Source organism: Felis catus, chromosome E2 (assembly GCF_018350175.1).
Source record: "Felis catus isolate Fca126 chromosome E2, F.catus_Fca126_mat1.0, whole genome shotgun sequence".
Lineage (NCBI taxonomy): Eukaryota > Metazoa > Chordata > Mammalia > Carnivora > Felidae > Felis > Felis catus.
The window spans coordinates 7,752,583-7,776,432 of record NC_058382.1 but is presented as its reverse complement, the minus strand read 5'-3'; the positions used below and the strand labels follow the sequence as shown (position 1 = coordinate 7,776,432).

The 23,850-nt window shown below is 53.6% G+C and overlaps 1 protein-coding gene across 1 annotated transcript in view; it reads left to right on the top strand.

Annotated features, from left to right (window-relative positions):
• MYH14 (myosin heavy chain 14) overlaps window positions 1–23,850 on the top strand; it is a 91,336-nt gene that overhangs the window by 59,494 nt on the left and 7,992 nt on the right. The window contains 13 exon segments of the mRNA XM_045046318.1: window positions 38–209; window positions 2,513–2,725; window positions 3,298–3,442; window positions 3,964–4,170; window positions 6,269–6,373; window positions 6,463–6,615; window positions 7,724–7,972; window positions 13,080–13,292; window positions 15,495–15,707; window positions 16,573–16,734; window positions 19,365–19,493; window positions 20,104–20,192; window positions 20,288–20,411. Coding sequence (XP_044902253.1) covers window positions 38–209; window positions 2,513–2,725; window positions 3,298–3,442; window positions 3,964–4,170; window positions 6,269–6,373; window positions 6,463–6,615; window positions 7,724–7,972; window positions 13,080–13,292; window positions 15,495–15,707; window positions 16,573–16,734; window positions 19,365–19,493; window positions 20,104–20,192; window positions 20,288–20,411 — 2,174 coding nt within the window.

The following is a 23,850-nucleotide window of genomic DNA, read 5'->3' as shown; positions in this document are numbered from 1 at the left end:
GGCGCCCGGGTGCATGACCCCCCACTCCCGCCCCCAGACCGCCTGCGGAAGGAGGAGAAGGGCCGCCAGGAGCTGGAGAAGCTGAAGCGGCGGCTGGACGGGGAGAGCTCGGAGCTGCAGGAGCAGATGGCCGAGCAGCAGCAGCGCGCGGAGGAGCTGCGGGCCCAGCTGGGCCGCAAGGAAGTGGAACTGCAGGCCGCCCTGGCCAGGTGCGGGGGGCGGGGACGCCAGGGAGCCTCCACCCGCGGCCTCGGAGCCTCAGTGTCCGCTCCTGTAAACTGGACCTGGCGAGAGCCCCAAGGCCGCCTGGTTAAGGAGAGGGCGGACCGAGGCCCCGCCGGTCTAGTAACTTGCCCGGGTCCGGGCGCGACACAGGATCAGCCGTGATCCGACAAGTGCCGTGGCCGCGAGAGGAATCGCATTATTAGAATCCCGGGCGTTCGCAATCAGGGAGCACCTACTGTGCGCCAGATTCCGTGCTCGGTATTGCGAATGCCTCTTCCCCGCTGTGCTTCACGCCGTCGCAGAGCCCTTGGTTCTCGGTGCAGCTCAGGGTCAGAGACGTTAAAACGTGGGGAAAAGCGTGTGTCTCACCATCAGCGATGCGCGAGGTTGTGTGCGTGGTTAAGAGCGCGCAGCGTTGTCTGGCCCCCGGGTTCACGCTCGGGCCCCGCCCACTTCTGCCCACCTGACCTCGCTCCTGGGGCATCGCTTCCCTGGCCTCGGTTTCTTCGTCGGGAAAATGGGTGAGATTGCAGGAGGTGCCTGGGTGACTCAGTCGGTTGTGTCAGACTCTTGATTTCAGCTCAGGTCATGATCTTAACAGCTCGTGAGTTCAAGTCCTGTGCGGGGCTCTGCGCCGACAGCTCGGAGCCTGCTTGGGATTCTCTCTCTCCCTCTCTCTGTCCCTCCCCCACGCATGCTCTCTCTCGCTAAATTAAAACCAAAAAAAATTTTTTTTTTAAATGGGAGTGATTTCTTCTAAGGTCAGTGTGGGGATTAAATAAGAAAGCGCTGATAAAACGCTGGGCGTCCCCTAAGCCCTCTGCTAACGCGGGTGTGTCTGTTACTGTTTCTCCTTATTTTATTCACCCATTATCATTATGTTTTCTTTTTTTTTAATGTTTATTCATCTTTGAGAGAGAGAGACAGAGTGTGAGTAGGTAAAGGGCAGAGAAAGAGGGAGACACAGAACCCGAAGCAGGCTCCAGGATCCGAGCTGTCGGCACAGAGCCCAATGCGGTGCGCAAACTCATGAACCGTGAGATCATGATCTGAGCCGAAGTCAGATGCTCAACGGACTGAGCCACCCAGACGCTCCTAAAAGATTTTATTTTTAGACAATCTCCACACCCGCTGTGGGGCTCAAACTCATGACCCCGAGATCAAGAGTCACATGCTCCTCGGACTGAGCCAGCCCGGTGCCCCCATAACAAGACCATTTTGAAGTGTACCATTCAGTGGCGTTTGTGGGTTCACACTGTGGTGCAGCCATCACCTCTGTATTGTTCCAGAACATGTTCATTCCCCCAGAAGGAAGCCCAGTACCCATCAGGCAGTCCTGGCCCGTGACTCCCTCCTGCAGACCCCGCACCAGTCTGCTTCCTGTTCACATGGGACTTGCCTGTTCCTGATAGTTCACATAAGAGGAAACACACAACATGTAGCCTTTTGTGCTCTTATGATTATTTTTATTGCCATCCTCCCAGCAGCTCCGTGAAGTGGGGTGTCGTGTCCTCTTGCGGACCAGGAGCCTGCAGCTCAGAGAGGTTGTCACTTAACCAGGGCAGGTGGCCGAGCAGGGGATACAAACCCTGGGCTGCATGACTCCATGTGTAATTTCTTTCTTTCTTTCTTTCTCTCTCTTTTTTTTTTTTTTTTTGAGAGGGAGAGAGAGAGGGCGCCAGTGAGCTAGAGGCAGAGAGAGAGAGAGAGAGAGAGAGAGAGAGAGAGAGAAAGAAAGAATCCCATGAGGGGCAGAGAGAGGAAGAGAGAGAGAGAGAAGTGGGGCTCGAGCTCACCCCATGTGGGACTCGAACTCACAAAACCATGACATCATGACCCGAGCCAAAGTCAGATGCTTGACGAGGGAGCCCCCCATGCTGCCCCTCCATTTGGCTTCTCTTGGCAAGAGGCCGTGTCTCACGGGGGCCATGAGGCAGGCTGCTGGGGTCAGCTCTGCCACTCGCTGACCGTGTGACCTGGGCAAGTATTTTCCCACTCTGTACCTCAGTTTCCTCATTCGGTGTGGTCGTTAAATGAGACGATAAAGCAAAGGGTCGTATGTGGCAGGAGCTCGGTAAGCGTCCCTGTGGTTCCTCGTGGTGTCATTCCCATTTTACAGCTGAGAAAACCGAGGCTCTGAGTACTGAGCATGTGCCCAAGGGCTGAGCTGGGATTTCACCCCGGGATGGGCCGCCCCCAAATCCACACCAAGCCTCCCCGCCCCCAGAAATCATCCCTGCCCTCTGCCTGTCCCCGTACCAACTCCGCGGCCCCTGTCCACCCCCAGGGCAGAGGAGGAAGGCGGGGCCCGGGCCCAGCTGCTCAAATCCCTGCGGGAGGCGCAAGCAGGGCTGGCCGAGGCCCAGGAGGACCTGGAGACCGAGCGGGCGGCCAGGGCCAAGGCAGAGAAGCAGCGCAGGGACCTGGGCGAGGAGCTGGAGGCGCTACGGAGCGAGCTGGAGGACACGCTGGATTCCACCAACGCGCAGCAGGAGCTCCGGTGAGGCCGGGCTGCCCTGCGGGTGGCACAGCCGGGGTCTCTGAGGGGCAGGGGCGGGGCGAGGGGCGGTGGGGAGAAGGACTTGGGGCGTGAGCCCTCCATGGACGCAAAGGTTTAGCCATTCACCAGTTGATTATGGAACATCAGCTCTGCCCCTAGTCTGGGCCAAGCTGGGGGAAGGAGATGAGTCAGACACAGGAGTTTGCCAGGAACTGCCCGGCAGATTCTGGCAAAGGGACCCAATCCAGGACAAAGTGTGCTCTAAGGGAGCAGCACAGGGCATTGTGGGTGGAAAGAGAAAGCCCCTAAACTGTGTCTGTGGAGGAAGTCCAGGAAGACTTCCTTTGAGAAAGGGCCTTTTGGGTAGGGTTTTGAAGGATGCGCAGGAGTTCGCCCTCAAAGCCACACTCCTCCCACGGTTCCCGCCCAGACCCCTTAGGGAATGTAGAGTGAGATCCTCCTCCTTGAAGGGAAACAATCAAAGGAGGCACACCCAGCTGTCAAGAGGACTCCCCCAAAGGCCCTGCCTCTCTTCTGAAATTCTGTTCCCTGTTCGCCTCCTTCAATGCAAGGTCCAAGAGGGAGCAGGAGGTGACGGAGTTGAAGAAGGCTCTGGAGGAGGAGACGCGTGTTCACGAAGTGGCGGTGCAGGAGCTGAGACAGCGCCACGGCCAGGCCCTGGGAGAGCTGGCCGAACAGCTGGAACAGGCCCGGAGGGTGGGTTGGGACAGGAAAGGGGGCTTCTGAGGGGCTGGGGGAGGGGAAGCCAGGAGCAGAGGAGGGGCTTCCTGGTTCTAGGCCGGCTCGTGTTTCCTCGTGTGTCCATTTTGCTCTTGTTTCGTTTCATTCGGCAAACGTGGAGCAAATACCATGTTCTGGGGGTGGTCCTGGGGACCCCGTAGTGGATCAGACTGCTCTCTGTGGTGGAGCTCACATGTTAGCGGGAGAGGCAAAGACTGAACAATATCGACACATTCATGATATGTACTGGGGGAAACGTACATCTGAGTGGAAAACCGAAGGAGGTGGGGGGTGAGCCATCCGGTGCCACAGGGAAGCATGTTCCAGGCCGCCGGAACAGCCAGTGCAAAGGCCCTGGGGCAGGAAGGTGTCTGGGGATTTAAGGACCAGTGAGGCGTTCCAGGCAGAGGGATCAGCCAGCGCCAAGACCCTGAAGCAGGAGTTTGCCCGGTGGAGGGAGGAAGCATAAATCTTCGCCGGTCTCTCTCCCTTGCCAGAGCAAAGGTACGTGGGAGAAGACCCGGATGGCCCTGGAGGCCGAGGTGTCTGAGCTACGGGCGGAGCTGAGCAGCCTGCAGACCTCGCGTCAGGAGGGCGAGCAGCGCAGGCGCCGCCTGGAGTCCCAGCTGCAGGAGGTGCAGGGCCGGGCCGGCGACGGGGAGCGGGCGCGAGCAGAGGCTACAGAGAAGCTGCAGCGAGCCCAGGTGAGGAGCGGGGCAGCCGGGCCACCTCTCTGGGCTTCGGTTTGCTCCACGGCAGCCCTGTCGTCCCTTCCAACTCCTCCAACACAGTCACGCATGAGTAGCTAGTGTTTGGTGAGCAAATACCCTGTACCGAATATCCTGTGTATTTCACCAAATCTTCCCGACTTCTCCTTTGAAGGAAGTGCTAATGTGGTTCCCGTTTTACACACAAGGAAACCGAGGCCCGGGGAGGTGAAGCTGATTGTCCAAGACCCCCCCCCCCCCCCAGAGCCTAAAGTCAAACCCAGGCATGCCTGAGCCTGTACCTCTTAACCCTACCATGACTCCCACCCTCCTAGAAGCCGTAAACAATCCGCATTCTGATTAGAAAAGCCCAGTGTGAACGCGTGGAACTGTGTGGGGACAATATCACACTGTGACCATTCAAAGAAATGCAGCCCTTTTAAAAAATGTTTACTTATTTTTGAGAGAGAGAGACAGAGCACAAGCGGGGGAGGGAAAGAGAGAGAGGGAGACACAGAATCTGAAACAGGCTCCAGGCTCCGAGCTGTCAGCAGAGAGCCCGATGGACGCGGGGCTCGAACCCATGAACTGCGAGATCCCGACCTGAGCTGAAGTCGGACACTCAACCGGCGGAGCCACTCAGGCGCCCCAAGAAATGCGGACTTTTAAATTTTAATCTTACTATGCTTTTTAACTAAATGACCGATACTTTTGCGGTACTGAGAATATACAAAGAAGCAGAAAAAAACAAGGGAAGAGAGAATTGTAATTGTCCAACTCCTCCAGGGGAAAACATCATTACAGTTTTTAGTGTCCAAGTTAAAAGCAGTGCGTTGGGGTTAGGGTAAAAAATTAAGCTGCTATCACAAAGGCATCCCGGAATCCATCAGCTTAAATAAAAGGCATGTGTCTTTCCCTCTCGAGAAGGAGACTCAGGGCGGGCAGTGGAGGCCAGCAGGATACTATGCTCCACGAGGTCAGCCCAGATCCCGGTTCCTTAGTTTGTCGATTTGATGACCCCTGAGAGCATTGTCGTCTTCAGAGTCGGATCTGGGTTATGGGCACATCTGGGATCCTGCTTAGGAAGCGGGAAAGAGAGGAAGTGACAAAATGTGCATCCGTCACCCTGCTTGTATTCCATTGGCCGTAACACAAGCTGAGCCACCCAGGCACCCCGAATTTTTTTTTTAATTTTTTTTGACGTTTTATTTATTTTTGAGACAGAGAGAGACAGAGCATGAATGGGGGAGGGGCAGAGGGAGAGGGAGACACAGAATCGGAAGCAGGCACCAGGCTCTGAGCCATCAGCCCAGAGCCCGACGCGGGGCTCGAACTCACAGACCGCGAGATCGTGACCTGAGCCGAAGTCGGACGCTCAACCGACTGAGCCACCCAGGCGCCCCCCCGAATATTTTTTTAAGTAATCTCTACACCCAGCGTGGGACTTGAACTCACAACCCCAAGATCGAGTCGCGTGCTCCACCGACTGAGCCAGCCAGGTTTTTCATCACCCTCCAAAAGGAATACTATATTCTGCAGCTACCATCCCCCAGTTCCCCCCACCTCCCCTCCCCCCCGACCCCCGCCACCAAACACAACCCTATTCCCCTTTCTGTCTCTTTAAATTCCCTGTCCTGGGCGTTTCGTATCGGTGGAATCATACGCTGTTTGTCCTTTGGGGTCTGGCGTCTTTCACCCAGCGTAATGCTCTCCAGGTTCACCCGTGCCGTAGCGCGTTATCAGCGCTTTGTTCCTTTGTACTTCGTTCCTTCCATCGTACGGAGACGCTCCATTTCGTTCCCCTGTGCCTCGGCCAGTGGACATTTGGGCAGTGTCCACGTTTCGGGCCACGGCGAATGGTGCCGCCCAGAACATTCCCTAGGCGGTTTTGCAGAGATCTACGTTTCCCGTTCTCGTGGGCACATGCCTAGGAGTGGAATTGTCGTGTAACCGTTTGAGGAGCCGCCAGGCTGTTTTCCACAGCAGCCGCCCCACGTGACGTCCCCGCCAGCCCAGGGTGGCGGGGATGTGAGGGGGAGGAGCGGCTGGGGCCACCGGCTGGAAGCCGCCACTGGAAGGTGCCCCTTCCCCGCAGGCTGAACTGGAGAACGTGTCTGGGGCCCTGAGTGAGGCCGAGTCCAGAGCCATCCGGCTGAGCAAGGAGTTGAGCAGCACGGAGGCCCAGCTTCACGACGCCCAGGTGAGCCCCCGCCCCCGCCCCCACACCCAGCCCCCCACGCCTCCCCACCGCCGCCCTCACCTGACCTCCGCTCTGCCCTCCGTGTGCAGGAGCTGCTGCAAGAGGAGACCAGGGCGAAGCTGGCCTTGGGGTCCCGGGTGCGAGGCCTGGAGGCCGAGGTGGCGGGGCTGCGGGAGCAGCTGGACGAGGAAGCCGTCGCCAGGGAGCGGGCGGGCCGGGAGCTGCAGACCGCCCAGGCCCAGGTGAGGGTCCCGGAGGGAGACCTGGGGGGGCTGCCACACCCCCGGCGGCCCCCCCTCCTCGTCCCTGACCCTCCCGCAGCCCTCAGAGTGTCGGTGCAGAGCCCATCCGACTCCGTCTCACCCCTGCTCTGTGTCCGCACAGCCCTGGCCCTGCTCGGGCCTCGTCCTCTGACACCCGGATCCTCATCTGAGCCTCCCTGCAGGCCTCCCCGCCTCCAGTTTCTCCCCTCCAGCACATCCTCCACGCGGTCTTTCTGCCACAGGGCTGCCCCCTGCTTCTGCCCTGATGACAGCGCCCCTGGGATACAGCCCGTGCCCCTCAGCCCCGCATTTGCTGGGTTCACGTTCACCTCCTTCCCTGTCTCATACGACAAACCCTTTTCACTCTTCAGGGCTTAACGGCAGCCTCTCCTGTGGGGGGAAGTCCCTCACCGCCCCCACTCGGAGCTCCCGTGCCCTTTTTCCTCCTCGTCCCCATTCCAGTCACCTCCGTCTGCAACTTTCTCTGCCCATGGGTTCCCCTACCAGGCCACGCGCTCCTTGAAAGGGGGACCCTATGGGAATTCGACCTCGCTCTTCAGCATAGGCCAACATGTGGGAGCCTGACGTATGGGAGGCCTGGAGACAGGCCCGCTGAATGAATGAGTGATGAATGCATGCCTGTAACTATCCTTCTTCAACTGGCAGACTCCTCTGCATACTTCGGGACCCATCTCAGATGCCCCCGCCTCCAGGAAGTCTCTCTGGAATGTTCTAAGCAAATTCTAAATGCCTCCTGCGGCCTCCCATGCCTGTTCTACCGTAGCCTCCACCACCCTGACCCTGACGCTCAGTCTCCCCCATCAGAGTGGGGGTTCCCCAGGGCAGAATCCAAGTCTGATTCATCTTCTGGGTCCCCGTGGGAGTAATTTTAATCCCCTAGAGAAGCTGAGGTTTACAGAACTCACCACCTCAACCCTCCTCCGAGGCAGAAGAGCCCAGGGCGGCGAGTCTTTTCCCTCTTCAGGCCTCAGTCCCCTCGTCCGGGAAATGGGGCACTACCTCGGTGGCAGCCATGACTGTCACCCACTCCTCCTCTCCCCCCCCCCCACCCGCCCCCTCCCCGCAGCTCTCGGAGTGGCGGCGCCGCCAGGAGGAGGAAGCGGGCGCGCTGGAGGCCGGCGAGGAGGCGCGGCGGCGGGCGGCGCGCGAGGCCGAGGCCCTGACCCAGCGCCTGGCGGAAAAGACGGAGGCGGCGGAGCGGCTGGAGCGGGGCCGTCGCCGGCTGCAGCAGGAGCTGGACGACGCCACCGTGGACCTGGAACAACAGCGGCAGCTCGTGAGCACGTTGGAGAAGAAGCAGCGCAAGTTCGACCAGGTGGGGCACCGCAGGTTGCCCGGTGGGGAGTCGGGATGCGCTTTCACGCTTCCACGGTCATGGTCATTGCGTGGAACTGGGAATACGCCGCTGTCACAGCTCAGCTGTGAACTCGGGGCGGGGGGGGGGGGGGGGTTGCTCAGGCAGGATGCTTCTTTCTTCTTTTTTTTTTTTTAATTAAAAAAAATATTTATTTATTTATTTTTAATTTTTTTTCCCCAACGTTTATTTATTTTTGGGACAGAGAGAGACAGAGCATGAACGGGGGAGGGGCAGAGAGAGAGGGAGACACAGAATCGGAAACAAGCTCCAGGCTCCGAGCCATCAGCCCAGAGCCTGACGCGGGGCTTGAACTCCCGGACCGCGAGATCGTGACCTGGCTGAAGTCGGACGCTTAACCGACTGTGCCACCCAGGCGCCCCTCTTTTTTTTTTTTTAATATATATTTTATTTTATTTTATTTATTTATTTATTTATTTATTTATTTATTTATTTTAATTTTTTTTCAACATTTATTTATTTTTGGGACAGAGAGAGACAGAGCATGAACGGGGGAGGGGCAGAGAGAGAGGGAGACACAGAATCGGAAACAGGCTCCAGGCTCTGAGCCATCAGCCCAGAGCCCGACGGCGGGGCTCGAACTCACGGACCGCGAGATCGTGACCTGGCTGAAGTCGGACGCTTAACCGACTGCGCCACCCAGGCGCCCCTTTAACGTTTATTTTTGAGAGAGAGGAAGAGAGAGAGAGAGACAGAGCACGAGTGGGGGAGGGGCAGAGAGAGAGGGAGACACGGAATCAGACGCAGGCTCCAGGCTCTGAGCCATCAGCCCAGAGCCTGACGCGGGGCTCGAACTCACGGACCGCGAGATCGTGACCTGGCTGAAGTCGGACGCTTAACCGACTGTGCCACCCAGGCGCCCCAAAAAAATGTTTATTTATTTTTGAGAGACTGCACGAGCAAGGCTGGGTGGGGGGGCAGAGATAGGGAGACACAGAATCCCCAGCAAGCCCCAGGCTCCGAGCTGTCAGCACAGAACCCGACTTGGGGCTTGAACTCGTGAATTGCGAGATCATGACCTGAGGCGAGGTCCGAGGCTCAACCGACTGAGCCACCCAGGCGCCCCAGGATGCTTCTTTCTTCTAAATCTCTGGAAAATAGGACTCCCATCCATCCAGATTTATGTCTCTTGTCCCAAAATAATTGTTGGTAGTACCCACTTTTATTCGCCAGGATATCCTGAAGGTGCACCGGAGGGTAACGTGCGAGGAATAAATAAAATAACCCATCTTGCTTCTCCTCCTGACTCCCCGTGTACCCCCATTTTGGCCTCAGTTTGCCCATCTAGCTGGGGATCATATTAAGTATCTGACACTCTGAGAGTGAAATGAAAATCACAGAAGCCCGGGGCATTAAGGTCAGGCACCCCCGAGGTTCCCAGCCCAGCTCGGCCCCTTCTGGCTGTGTAGCTTCTGCAAATTGCCCCACCTCTCTGTGCTTCGTCTAGAAAATGTGCTTCACTCTTTTACAAAACTTCGTTTTTGCAAGATACTTATTTCACGGGCTCTTGAATTCGAGGTAAACGGTTTATTCTTTCAGCACTCTGAAGAGGTCATTCCGTTACCTGTGGCTTCCATTGTTTCAGATGAAAAGTTAGCAAATTTTTTTTTTTTTTTAAATCCTGTGTCTTTGTAGGGAATATGATGTTTTTCTAGCTGGTTTAATTTTCTTCTCTTTATCTTTGATTCTTACTTTGGCTATGATATATCCGGCTGTGGGTTTTTGTATTTATTCAGCTTCGGCTGTGGGTTTGTGTTTTTGTGAAGTGTGGAATTTTCGGCCGTTATTTCTTTAATATTTTTCTGCCCCATTCTCTCTCTTTCCTCTTCTTCTCAGACTCCAAATGCATCTATTTTTGACTGCTTAATACTTTACCATTGAGGGGCGCCTGGGTGGCTCAGTCACTTAAGCGTCTGACTTTGGCTCAGGTCATGATCTCCCCGTTCGTGAGTTTGAGCCCTGCATCCGGCTCTGTGCTGACAGCTCAGAACCTGGAGCCTGCTTCAGATTCTGTGTGTGTCTCTCTCTGTCCCTCCCCTGCTCACACTCTGTCTCTCTCTCTCTTTCAAAAATAAGTAAAACGTTAAAAAAAAAATACTGTACCATTGATTACCCAGGGTCTATTTTCTTGTTTCTCCTAGAATTTTATATAAAATCTTTTCATATAAATCTTTTTTTTTTGATTGGCTTCTTTCGCTCAGAATTATTTTGAGATTTATCCATGTTTTGGCATGGATTAATATTTCATTCCTCAGGGTTCCTGGCTGGCTCAGTTGGTGGAGCATGTGACTCTTGATCTCCGGGTGGAGAGTTCAAGCCCCACGTTGGGCATAGAGATTATTAATTTAAAAACATTTTTTAAAGATTTTCTTAAATGTTTATTTATTTTTGAGAGAGAGACAGAGACAGAGAGAGAGAACAGGCAGGGGAGGGGCAGAGAGAAAGGGAGACAGAGAATCTCAAGCAGGCTCCGTGCTGCTAGCCCAGAGCCTGATGCGGCGCTCCAACTTACGGGTCATGAGATCATGATCTGAAATGAAACCAAGAGTCAAATGTTTAACTGACTGAGCCACCCAGGCACCCCCTCCCCCAATTGTTTTTAATAATAATTTTTCCTTTTTTTTTTTTTTTTTACTGCTGAGTATTATTCCTGCATAAACCACATTTTGAAAACCATTAACCTATTGATGAACATTTAAGATGTTTCTAGCTTTTGACTATTACGAATAAAACCTTAGTCTTTCTTGGAGTGCCTGGGTGGCTCAGTCCGACTCTTGATTTCAGCTCGGGTCATGATCTTGGGGTCATGGGATTGAGCCCCACACTGGGCTCTGCACTGTGAAGCCTGCTTAAGATTTTCTTTCTCTCCCTCTGCCCCTCTGCCCCTCTCCACTGCTCACACCCTCTCTGAAAAATAAAAATAAAATAACAATAATAATATTAAAAAAAAAAACCTTAATCTTTCTAATAGGATGTAATGGTGTGAATTCATGATTCCCTAATGAGCACCAACATTGGATATCTTTCATGTGCTTTTTTGGCATGCAAACTCTTTGGTGAAGTGTCTGTTCGAATCTTTTGCCCATTTTTTTTGTTGGGTTGTTTCTTTTGTTTTGGGGGGGCATTGTTTCTTTTCTTATTGAATTGTGAAAGTTCTTTATGTATGGCGAATCCAAGTTCTTTACCAGATATATTGTTTTGCAACTCTTTTCATCCAGTCTGTGGCTTATCTTTTTGCTTTCAAAGAGTTTTTCTTTTTTTTTCAACGTTTTTTATTTATTTTTGGGACAGAGAGAGACAGAGCATGAACGGGGGAAGGGCAGAGAGAGAGGGAGACACAGAATCGGAAACAGGCTCCAGGCTCCGAGCCATCCGAGCCATCAGCCCAGAGCCTGACGCGGGGCTCGAACTCACGAACCGCGAGATCATGACCTGAGCTGAATTCAGACACTTAACTGACTGAGCCACCCAGGCGCCCTTCCAATCTTTTCTTCTTTTTCAAAGTTGTTTTATTTCTTCTAGGTCCTTCACATTTCCACATGTATTTTAGAATCTGTGTGTCAGTTTCTACACACAGAAGAAAAATCCTCCTGGTTTGGGAGTGTGTTCAATCTATAGATGGATCTGGGAAGAACTGACATCCTAGTAACGCTGAGTTTTCTGGCCCAGGAACGTGGTCCATGTGTCCATTTGTTTAGGTTTCCTTTCCTTCAGGAATGCTTTTAGTTTCCTATGTTCATCTTTTACATCTTTTGTCGGATTTATTTCCAAGCATTTTGTATTGTTGATGCTATTTTCAGTGGTTCCGTTTTTATTTCAGTTTCTGATTGCCAGTGTATAGAGATACAATAGGTTTTGATATATTGATTTTGCAGTCCTACAATTTATTCGCTGAACTCACATATGAGTGAGAGTAGATTTTTTTTTTATAGGTTCCATTGGGTTTTCTACATTGGTGACCGTATTTTCTATGAAGGAAGACAGTTTTACTTCTTCCTTTCCTTTTTCTTCCTCTTCCTGCGGGACTCAAAATACCAGTGCACTCGACTACTTGACACTCCCACACAGGTCATTAAAGCCCGGTTAATTTGTTTATGATCTTTTTTGCTTTTGCTTTTTTTCCTCTATCAAGGTCATTTCTATTAACCTTTTTTTTTTTTTAATGTTTAATTTTGAGAGAGAGAGAAAGAGCAGGGAAGGGGCAGGGGTGGGGGGACAGATGATCTGAAGTGGGCTCTGTGCTGACAGCAGAGAGCCTGATTCGGGGCTCGAACTCACCGCCATGAGATCGTGACCTGAGCCAAGGTCAGATGCTTAATCAGCTGAGCCACCCAGGTGCCCCTAGATCGACCTGTTTTCAAGTTTACTGGTTCTTCTGATGTGTCCAGTCTGCTCTTAGTTTCCTCCAATGACTTGCTGATTTCAGATACGATATTTTTTCAGTCCTGGCCCTTCTAATTGGGTCTGTTTTACTTTCAAATCCCTCCTGAAAACGCTGTGGGTCTTTACACACTGTGTCCATCCGGTCCTGACATTTACTAAATGTAGTTAAAGTCCTCGTGTGATGATCCCAGGGTGGAGGTCATCCGTTGGTCTGTTTCCACAGACTGATTTTTCTCTTGACTCTGAGCCCTGTTCTCTTCCCTTTTGGCAGATCTTGCGATTTTTCTTGTTGCTAATTTCTGTGTCTTAAAACAAAACAAAACAAAACAAAACAAAACAAAACAAAACAAAAAACAAAAAACAGCAAAGGCTGAAGTACATTGTAAAAAATGACGTACCTGCTCTCTGTTACGACCACCCCAGGAGGAAGAAACACCCTTTCGTCTGCTGGGTTTCTAGAGTGAGGGGCTCGTCAGTTTGATCCACTCAGGAGCTGGGCACAGCTGCAACTTTAATCCCTCTACCTCCCTCTTGTGTCTCCGCCTCTGTCTGTCCATCTGTCTCTCTCTTTCTCTCTGGCCCTGGCTGCTCCCTCCTCCCCGTCCGCTTGTACACTCCTTTCAGCTAATCTATTTCCTCCACCCCATCTCCCTCCACCCGGAAGCTCCTGGCAGAGGAGAAGGCGGCCGTACTACGGGCGGTGGAGGAGCGTGAGCGGGTCGAGGCGGAGGGCCGGGAGCGCGAGGCTCGGACCCTGTCCCTGACCCGGGCCCTGGAGGAGGAGCAGGAGGCGCGGGAGGAGCTGGAGCGGCAGAACCGAGCCCTGCGGGCAGAGATGGAGGCCCTGCTGAGCAGCAAGGATGACGTTGGCAAGAATGTGAGTTGGGGGGGAGCCAGGGGGGCCCGCTCCCCCAGACACACATGTGGGCGGCACACGCACTCCTCACGTTGGGAGACGCACACACACGTGTGTGCTCTCACGCGTGGGACATGGGGAGAACCAGCCGTCAGAGTCACGTGTTCATGCCCAGCGCAGAGTGGGAGGAGAGCCAATCCCCAAACAGGTGCTCACGGAACACAAGCTGAGGGCTCCCGGGTGGCTCAGTCGTTAGGCGTCCGCTTGGGCTCAGGGCCTGATCTCACAGTTTGTGAGTTCGAGTCCCATATCGGGTGAGCTCCTGCCCCTCGCTCACTTGTGCTCTCTCTCCGCCCCCGCCCCGCAAAAAATACACAGAGTGTGAGGGGAATCTTCCACCGGACACCTGTGTTTGTACATACACGCAGGAAGTAAGGAAGCCACCCTGCCCCCCACTGAGCACATACAGGCTCCCCACCCTCCCCAGGCCTCTGTCTTCCTCCCTGGCTCACAGGCCAGTGAGGAGTCCCCTACGCCTGTCCCCCAGTCCCCGCTCACCCAGCCAGTGTCCCAGCCTTCCAAAAACTCCGCCACGCCCCTCACCCCATCCTTCCTTAAGTTTGCCCAGTAAATGTATTCACCGACGGGCACCTGGGTGGCTCAGTCCGCTGAGTGTCCGACTTCGGCTCAGGGCGTGATCTCACGGATCGCGAGTTCAAGCCCCGCATAGGGCTTTCTGCCGTCAGCGCAGAACGCGCTTCAGATCCTCTGTTCCCCGCCCCCCGCCCCTCTCCCACTCATGCTCTCTCCCTGAAAAGTAAGTAAATAAAAGTAAATAAAACATTTTTTTAAAATTAAATACATAAATAAATATTTTTATGGAGTGGCCACAAGGCCAGGTCCAGGGACACCAGCCACCATGACTGCTGATGGGAGGCACCGGACAGAATACGCACTTCAGTGAGGCTGGACCCAGATGCTCCCGACGTCCTTCCTTTTGCCAAACAACGTCCTCTCGTGGGCACATCAGATAAAGGCTTTATCTTCTCCACACGCTCCAGGGATGATCTGGAGAGAACTGCCAGGCCTGGGGAGAACCCCTCACCCCACGACCTACCCTTGGCCTGTAGCCCCAGGGAGACTAGAGCCAAAACTCCAGCTCCTACTGGAACTACTAAGGTCTCTACTTCCGGAAAACTGTCAAGTTATTTGTGGCACCTCCAGATGCCTACTTTGTGGGAAATAGGGTGTTGACAGGAGAAAGTTCAATTCCTTCCAGCAAGCAAAGCTGATTGGCAGGTGCCTAGTAGGAGGGGAAACCAGCTGGCCTCTTCCAAGGAAGGAGACCCGGTCACTGATGAGAATTTCCAAGCGGGTCATTGGGCAGTGGGGACATGCAGATATTGTCCCTGTCCTGTGGAGTTCACAGTCCAGTGTGGGGGCGAGCGTTGCACAAAAAGACACATCAGCTCATGTTAAATGACCGTTGTGACTAAGGCTGAGTCGAGGAAGGGCTCGGGGCCAGGAGTGTGGATAACAGGCCCTGACAGGTCAAGGGACGCTTCTCTGAGGCGGTGACAGTTAAAAGAGAGGGATGGGGCGGGGGTGGGAGTGGGGGAGGATCTGAGAATTCATAAGCCCGGATCTGCCCTCACAGGGTGTTTGGGATTTGAATTTACAACTCGCCAGAAGCTCTGGGAACCTCACCACCCCCCCACACCCCCCCCTGCCCCCCACCCCGCCCAAGCTGAGAAAACCATCTCAGTAGACGGGATGGTGCTCTCCTGGGAGTCTGGCACAAATGAACACTTCCCTCCGGAGCTACGTGCCTTCAACCCATGACCGCACAGGATCCCCGAAGACGAAGCCCGAGTGAAGTGAGCTCACGATGCAAAATCACAAAACCCGTGAGGAAATAACCCACTGTGAGTGAGAGCCGACCTAACACACACTTGAACTGGACTCTCACGGGCTTCAGATAACACAGCTTGCAATCAGGTTATTCGTGAAACGTTTTAGGACGATTCAGATTGAGGCACATCGTGAACTAGGTGTCCGGGAGATGGTGAGTGAACGAGCAAACTGAGAAGTGCACGTGGACCCGCTGTCTTCCCCCTTGTCCGTCGAAGCTTCCCTCACTCCGCCCTGGGCTAGATCTAGGGTCCTGGCCTCCCCTTCCCTGGTGCCGCAGGTGCCCAGAGCTCACCCTCCCGTCCCCACCAGGTGCATGAGATGGAGCGAGCCCGCCGGGTGGCAGAACAGACAGTCAGCGACCTGCGAACGCAGGTGACGGAGCTGGAGGATGAACTGACGGCGGCTGAGGACGCCAAGCTGCGCCTGGAAGTGACCGTGCAGGCTCTCAAGGCCCAGCACGAACGTGACCTGCAGGGCCGTGACGAGGTTGGCGAGGAGAGGCGGCGGCAGCTGGCCAAGCAGGTACAAGCGGTCAGGCTGGGGCTGGAGGCTGCCTGGTGCCCGCAGGCAAGAGGGGCCGAAAGTCACACTCAGCTACCTGTCGCTCGGTCATTCTTCCCGGGACCCTCCTGCTCCCCAGTGCATTCACCCACAATAACCCACCAACCCACACCTATGTCCCAGTGACGGACGGATATACCCGATGGGACGTCAACCCCCAAATCATTCATCCAGCCACCTACCACCCCGTCTGCACAGGCCCCCCACCCACACACAGCCTCCCCACCAATCCACCTCCTCTCCACCATCTGCCAAACTGCTCCACTTCCGGCAACTTCCTCTCCCCAGCACCCCCCCTCCCTGAGCCTGCCCATGTACTCACGGACCTGCTACACCCCTTCACCCACGACCTTCCTCCCTCATTCATTTACTCATCCCTCTTCCTGTGGTCATTCAGGACTCAACCCGTCAAGGGATTTCTGGTGGTCTGAAGCCGGCTCATGCTGCGTGAAGAGCCAGGGGTGGGGGGTGGGAGTGGGGGAGGGGTCAGGGGTGGGGGGTTGCGTGGGAGGGGTGGGAGTTGCAGGTCAACTCTGAGGGTAGAAGGACCCTCTAGAGGTGGGCCGGATGGGCTGGAGGGGAGAGATGGGAGCAGAGCAGGGGCAAGGGGTGAGGGGGGGGGGTGCTGGGGGAGGGGATGAGCCCAGAGCTGGGGCCCTGGGGACGGAGAGGAGGGATCCGTCTGGGCTGTAGAGAGGCAGAGGGCAGGGGGAATGGCGCTGGAGGCCTGGGCAGCGGCCGGCAGGTGGACATCCGTGTCACCAGCACGGAGAGGGAGCCCGGGGCCTCGTGTCCCCTGAGCCTGCCCCTTCCGGCCTCCCCGCAGCTGAGGGATGCCGAGGTGGAGCGGGACGAGGAGCGCAAGCAGCGCACCCAGGCCGTGGCCGCCCGGAAGAAGCTGGAGGTGGAGCTGGAGGACTTGAAAGCCCAGAACGCTGCCGCCGCGCAGGGCAAGGAGGACGCGGTGAAGCAGCTTCGCAAGATGCAGGTAGGGGTGGGGCTGAAGCCACCTGCGAGCCGGCCCGCTGTGGCTCCGCCCCCTGGGCCCCGCGAGCCGCATCTTTGGAAGCACCCGCGCCCCAAGGGCTCGCTTGCTGCTTTTCATATGTTTTATTTCCTTTACTTAAAATGCTGAGGGTTTAGGTCCAATTTCTTCAGTTTATTTAATTTTTGACATGGAAATGCCTTAGGGTTCCTCCCCTAATGGGAAAGTCACAGCTGGTTGGTTTAGGTTTTTTGTTTTGTTTTGTTTTGTTTTTTTAATTCTTTTTTGGCGGACGCCTGGCTGGCTCGGTAGGTAAAACATGCGACTCTGGATTTTGGGGTCGTGAGTTCGAGCCCCACGTTGGAAGTAGAGATTACTTAACTTTTTTTCATTCTTTTTTTTTAATGACAACGGTGTGTCGGTGTACGTCCATCAGTTGTAACATCCCACTCAGATGAGGGAGGCTGATGACCAGATTCCGTGCTGTGTGTGTGGGGGGGGGGGGGGGCAGGGGCTGTGTGGGCAATCTCTGTACCTTCTGCCTAGTGTTGTCCTGAACCTAATACTGCTCTAAAAAAGGAAAGTCTAATGTTTAAAAACTCCATTTTTTAAAAAATTTTTTTTCAACGTTTATTTATTTTTGGGACAGAGAGAGACAGAGCATGAATGGGGGAGGGGCAGAGAGAGAGGGAGACACAGAATCGGAAACAGGCTCCAGGCTCTGAGCCATCAGCCCAGAGTCTGACGCGGGGCTCGAACTCACGGACCGCGAGATCGTGACCTGGCTGAAGTTGGACGCTTAACCGACTGCGCCACCCAGGCGCCCCTAAAAACTCCATTTTTTAAGCGTCCGATAAAGTGGGTGCCGGCCGCATGCGGCTTGGGCATCTAAGATGTGGTAGGACTGAAATCCAAATTACATGCTATATATGTTATTGTGCATATATATATATGTTATGTCATATGTTATATGTTATGATATATATATATATATATATATATATATATATGCACAATTTTTATAGTGATTATGAATGGAAATAATAGGGGCGCCTGGGTGGCTCATTTGGTTGAGCCTCCAACTTCGGCTCAGGTCATGATCTCACAGTTCAGGTCATGATATCACAGTTGGTGAGTTTGAGCCGGGCATCAGGCTCTCTGATGTCAACAAGGAGCCTGCTTTGGATCCTGTGTCCCCCTCTCTCTCTTCCTCCCTCTCTCTCTCAAATAAAATAAATAAATAAATAAATAAATAAATAAATAAATAAATAAACATTTAAAAAAATAAAAATTAAATTGAATAAAAAATAATTGAAATAATAAATAGTTGAAATAAATAAATAAAATTAGTAATGTATTAAATTTTGTAAATTTAATAATTAATAAGAAACATAAATAATTGAAATAAATAGAATAAAAAATTAATTGAAAAAATAACAAATAAATTGAAGTAAATAATAATATTTTAGATATGTGAGGCTATGTAAAAATATAGTGTTCAACCTAATTTACCTACTTCTTTTTTGCCTTTTTAGTGTGGCCATTAGACAAGATAAAACGATGTATGTCTTCCCACTGGGCAGCACTGGGCTAGAAAGATCCCTCCCCCAAAAGTAAACCTGCCCAACCGTGTCTTCCCTGAGAGAAAAAGCCTGCAGTGAAAAGCTGCTATTGTCAAACAAGTAATAATATTAATGACAGCGATGATAATTGTCCTGCTAGTTCCAAGCCCAGTGCTGTCTTCACTGCCCTCTCTGCACAGTAGGTTATTATTAGTATTATTTTTTAATGGCGGTGGACGTTTAGTTTGTGTCTTTTTTCTTTAAGCGCCATGGAAGAAAGAATTCTTATACTGGCATCTTTACTCACTCTGTGGTGTGGTCGGGTAGCAAAGTGGCTGGAAGTGTAAACCCTGGGGCCATATGGCCCGGGTTCAAGTCCCGACTCTGCCACTTACCACCCTTGGCACGTTGCTGAACCTCTCTGTGCCTCAGTTGCCCCATATATACACCGGCCAGGAAACGAGTCCCCACCAGCTGGAGTTGTAGGATTAAGGGAGCCAGTGTGTACGTATAACAGGGCCTGGCCCACGGTAAGCGATCAGGAAGTGTGTGCCATCCTTCTTATCACCGCAGAGTCCAAATACAACACCCATTTCGGGCTTACTTAAATTTTTAAGGTACTATTTTATTTTTGAGAGAGCGAGAGGCAGAGCGCGAGCGGAGGAGGGGCAGAGAGAGGCAGAGAGAGAGGGAGACACAGAATCTGAAACAGACGAAACGGACTCCAGGCGCCTAGCTGTCAGCATGGAGCCCAACGCGGGGCTCGAACTCAGAAACCGAGAGATCATGACTTGAGCCAGAGTGGAGGCTTAACCGACTGAGCCACCCAGGCGCCCCTAAGTTGTTACATTTTTAAACTGGAGGTTGCCGAAGCTCCAGAGCAGGGGAGGGGCTGGCCCCGGGTCACACAGCAAGCCAGGGACTGGCTGCGGCAGCGGCGGCCCCGGGCTGCAGGGTTTTGTTCGCTCGCTCTCGTGAACCGAAGAGCCCCCGCAGGGCCGAGGCGACGTTAGGGGCTCCCGCATGAGTCACGACCAGGCGGCGCCCGCTCACTCGCTTCGTTCCGCCCAGGCCCAGATGAAGGAGCTGTGGCGGGAGGTGGAGGAGTCACGCACTTCGCGGGAGGAAATCTTTGCCCAGAACCGGGAGAGTGAGAAGCGCCTCAAGGCGCTGGAGGCGGAGGTGCTGCGGCTGCAGGAGGTGAAGCCGGGATGGGCGTGGCCCTGGGGTGGAGGCGGGGCGGTGAGGTTGGGCGGGGCCAAACCGGCTAGGCCTCGTGGGGCGCTCGGGAGCCCTGGGAGGGTTCTGAGCAAAGCGGGCGGCCAGGTCTGCGCTGGTGCCATCAAGGAGATGGACTGGAGCGGGGACGTTGGAGGCAGGAAGTCTGGGGAGAGAGGACAAGGCCTGAGCTGGGACTGTGGGGACGCGGGGAAGAGATAAAGCAGAGAGAATAGAGGGTCGACACGGACAGGGCTGTGGGTGATAAAGGGGCAGGGGAGGTAAGAAGGGACCTGGGGGGTCAGGCCTGGTGCCTGGGGGCACCCGGAGAGGGAGCAGGTTGTGGCCGCGCTGAGGGGGAGGGGCCTGGGGACGGGAAGGGAGAGGTGGACAAGGGTCAGGGGCTCAGGAGACAGCTTTTAGGAGGCACCTGCCTGTGCACTGAAGTTGGTTCCAAGCTCGCCCAGGGATGGCATGTTCACCTGCAGCGAAAACATGTCCGGGAGCCTTGAGGTGTGAGGAGCAGGGAGGCCGGTGCCCAGATAGCGCCCCCCCGCCCACTGCTGACCTCCACCCCTCTCTGTCCTCCCAGGAACTGGCCGCCTCAGATCGTGCCCGGCGGCAGGTCCAGCAGGAGCGGGACGAGATGGCAGACGAGGTGGCCAACGGCAGCCTTAGCAAGTGAGTGGCCCACGGTACTGTGGGGCAGGACGCCCTCCTCCCGCCGTCCTGCCCTCTCACCTCCCCCCTCCCCGCCCCGCCCCCGTTCTCCCCAGGGCAGCCATTCTGGAGGAGAAGCGGCAGCTGGAGGGGCGCCTGGGGCAAATGGAAGAGGAACTCGAGGAGGAGCAGAGCAACGCCGAGCTGCTGGGCGACCGCTACCGCAAGCTGCTCCTGCAGGTGACACAGCCCTGTCCCCGCGACGGCTCCGGGGCCCCACTGACCCGGGAGCGTCATCCCCAGTCCTTTCATTCGACGCAGAACGGAAAAGGGAATGTCTGGGTTGGGTTTTAGTGGTTGAATAGGAGTTCTCAAGGCGGGTAGGCGTCGATGAAGGGGTGGATCCCGAGAGTACTTGCGTGGGTCGCTGCACTGCGACGTGGTCGCATCCACTGCGTGGACGTGGGTCAGGTGGCACGTGTGATCATACAAGTATCTTTGGTCCGGGAGGTGGGCGCCCGGGTGGCTGAGTCAGCTGAGCGTCTGACGCTTGATTTTGGCTCAGGTCATGATCCCAGGGTCTGGGGTCGAGCCCCCACATCAGGCTCCATGCTGAGCATGGAGCCTTCTTAAGATTCTGTCTCTCACGTGCAGTCTCTCTCTCTCTCTCTCTCTCTCTCTCTCAAAAAAAAAAAAAAGGAAGTATCTTCAGTCCCGCAGAGAGATGGAGGGAGGGAGGGAGAGAACGCTGCAAGAATCAGAAGAAAGCATGTGGAAAAAGGGACATTTGGCTGGGGTTTTAAAGCATAAGTAGGAGCAAGGCAGCTAAGCAGACAGAAGCATATTTCCATTTGTAGATTTATTTATATATACTGTCTGAGGCTTCTGGAGGCTGAGGTCCTATTCTGGGTGATGCTGGGGACCTGGGGATGGCTCATTCCAGATCTCTGCCCTTAAGGACATCCTAGTCTGATGGAGGGGACAGACTCTCCCAATACAGAAATACAAGTGGAAATGCAGGAAGCACAAGACACTGTGAGGACTTAGAAGAGAATTCTGACCCCGCCTGGAGGCTGGGGGCTATCAGGGAAGACTTCCTGTTGGAGGAGATGTCTTAAGAGGTCATGCTGGAAGTTAAGAGTTTGCCAGGCAGACAATGGAGGGATGGGATTTCCAAAGAGAGACCTGTGTCTCCGTGACTTTGTCAGTTTTTTTTAAATGCTGATTTATTTATTTTGAGAGAGGGAGACAATCTCAAGCAGTCTCCGCACTGTCAGCGCAGAGCCCAGCACAGGGCTCAGTCCCACGAACCATGATTTCCTGACCTGAGCTAAAATCAAGAGTAGGACGCTTAACTGACTGAGCCACCCAGGCACCCCAATTATTTCATTGATTTTTTAAATGTTTATTTACTTTATTTATTTATTTATTTTTAATTTAATTTTTTTTAACATTTGTTCATTTTTGAGAGACAGAGACAGAGTGTGAGTGGGGGAGGGGCAGAGAGAGAAGGAGACACAGAATCCGAAACAGGCTCCAGGCTCTGAGCTGTCAGCACAGAGCCCGATGCGGGGCTCGAACCCACGGACTGTGAGATCGTGACCTGAGCCGAAGTCGGACGCTTAACTGACTGACCCACCTCGAGCTCCCCTATTTATTTATTTTTGAAAGAGAAAGAGCACGAGCAGGGGAGGGGCAGAGAGAGAGAGACAGAGAGGGAGACACGGAATCTGAAGCAGGCTCCAGGGCTCCAAGCTGTCAGCACAGAGCCCGATGCGGGGCTCGAACCCACAGACTGTAAGATCACGCATGACCTGAGCTGAAGTCAGACACTTAACTGACTAAGCCACCAGAGCGCCCCTCATTAATTTTTTTAAAGATATTCTTTAAAAAAAATTTTTTTTTAATGTTTATTTATTTTTGAGAGAGACAGAGACAGAATGTGAGTGATTTAGGGGCAGAGAGAGAGGGAGACACAGAATCCAAAGCAGGCTCTAGGCTCCGGCTAGCAGCACAGAGCCCGACGTGGGGCCTGAACCCATGAACTGTGAGATCATGACCTGAGCCGAAGCCGGATGCTTAACCGACTGAGCCACCCAGGCGCCCCATCCCCTCATTAATTTTTAAAAACACATTTTGAGACTTCTCAGGGGACATGTCCTGACACCGCTGGACATTCAGAGAAGAGCGAGACCCCAGTTTCAGCCCTTGGGGAGCACCTAGACCAGTAGGAGAGGCCGTCATACTCCAGGGTGATGACTTCACTTGTAGTGAAAGCCCAATCACAAACAAGGCCCCACACTGTGGTCCCTGGCTACCTCAGAACTTGTCTCTAGCCTTTCCATCCCTGGTTGACTCTGCTCCAGCCACACCAGCCTCCTCACTATTTCTTGACTCTGCCAAGTGTATTCCTACCTCAGGGCCTTTGCACCTGCTTTCCCCCTTCTTCCTGAGAGAAAGCTCTTACCCCAGACCATCCCATGTCTCATTCCCAGTAAGAGCCTTCCCTGACCATACTGTGTGAAACAGCCACCCTCTCACCCGCAATTCCCCTCCATTCTCTCTGCTTTGATCTCCTCCCTTTCCCTTATGACTACCTGAAACTATATTATATATTTACTTGCTTGTATGCTGTCCATCTCCCCAGCAGAATGTAAACACCTCGAGGGTAGGGCCTCTGTCTTTATTTATTTATTTTTTTAATTTTTAAAAAATCTTTATTTATTTTTTGAGAGAGAGAGAGCGTGAGCAGGGGAGGAACAGAGAGAGGAGACACAGAATCTGAAGCAGGCTCCAGGCTCTGAGCTGTCAGCACAGAGCCTGATGTGGGGCTTGAACCCATGAACCGTGAGATCATGACCTGAACCGAAGTCGGAGGCTCAACCAACTAAGCCACCCAGGCACACCCCCAGCCCACATCGTTGGCTGTTGTTGAAAAGGAGAACTTTATAAAAAATCAGAATAAAACTAGGGTGCCTGGGTGGCTCAGTCGGCTAAGCCTCCGCCTCTTAATTTTGGCTCAGGTCATGATCTCCCGGTTCATGGGATCGAGCCCCACGTCAGGCTCTGCACTGGCAGTGTGGACGGAGCCTGCTTGAGATTCTCTCTCTCTCTCTCTCTCTCTCTCTCTCTGTCTCTCTGTCTCTCTCTCTCCCTCTCTCCGCCCCTCCCCTGTGCATGCTTTCTCTAAATAAATAAATAAATAAATAAATAAATAAACAAACATTTAACACATTTAAAAAATCAAAATGAAACTTAAAAGACGCCAAAAAAGGGATTTCCAAGAAAATTGCAAATATTGAAGACAGGCAAAGAAGACCCAACGTACGGTACTGAGAGTCCCCAAAGAAGACCCAAGCAGGGAGACAGAGCGAATAACCTAAGACCGTAGTGCGAGAAAGCTTTCCTGAAACGATACAGCGGGAAGCGACATCCGGGAAGAGCACGCTGAGTACCGGAGGACATCGACCCGTCAAGACCGATACTGAGACCGATGCTAGTAAAACTTGCGTGTGTTAGAGGCGGCAGAAATCCTTTAGGTGGCTAGGAAAACATGAGCAAGCAATCCACAAGGAAAAGGAAATTCACCGGTCATCAGATTTTGGACAGCAAGACTTTGTGCTGCGAGAAAATGGAAGGACGTAGCTCAGATTCTCAGAGAAAGATGAGGGCACCTGGC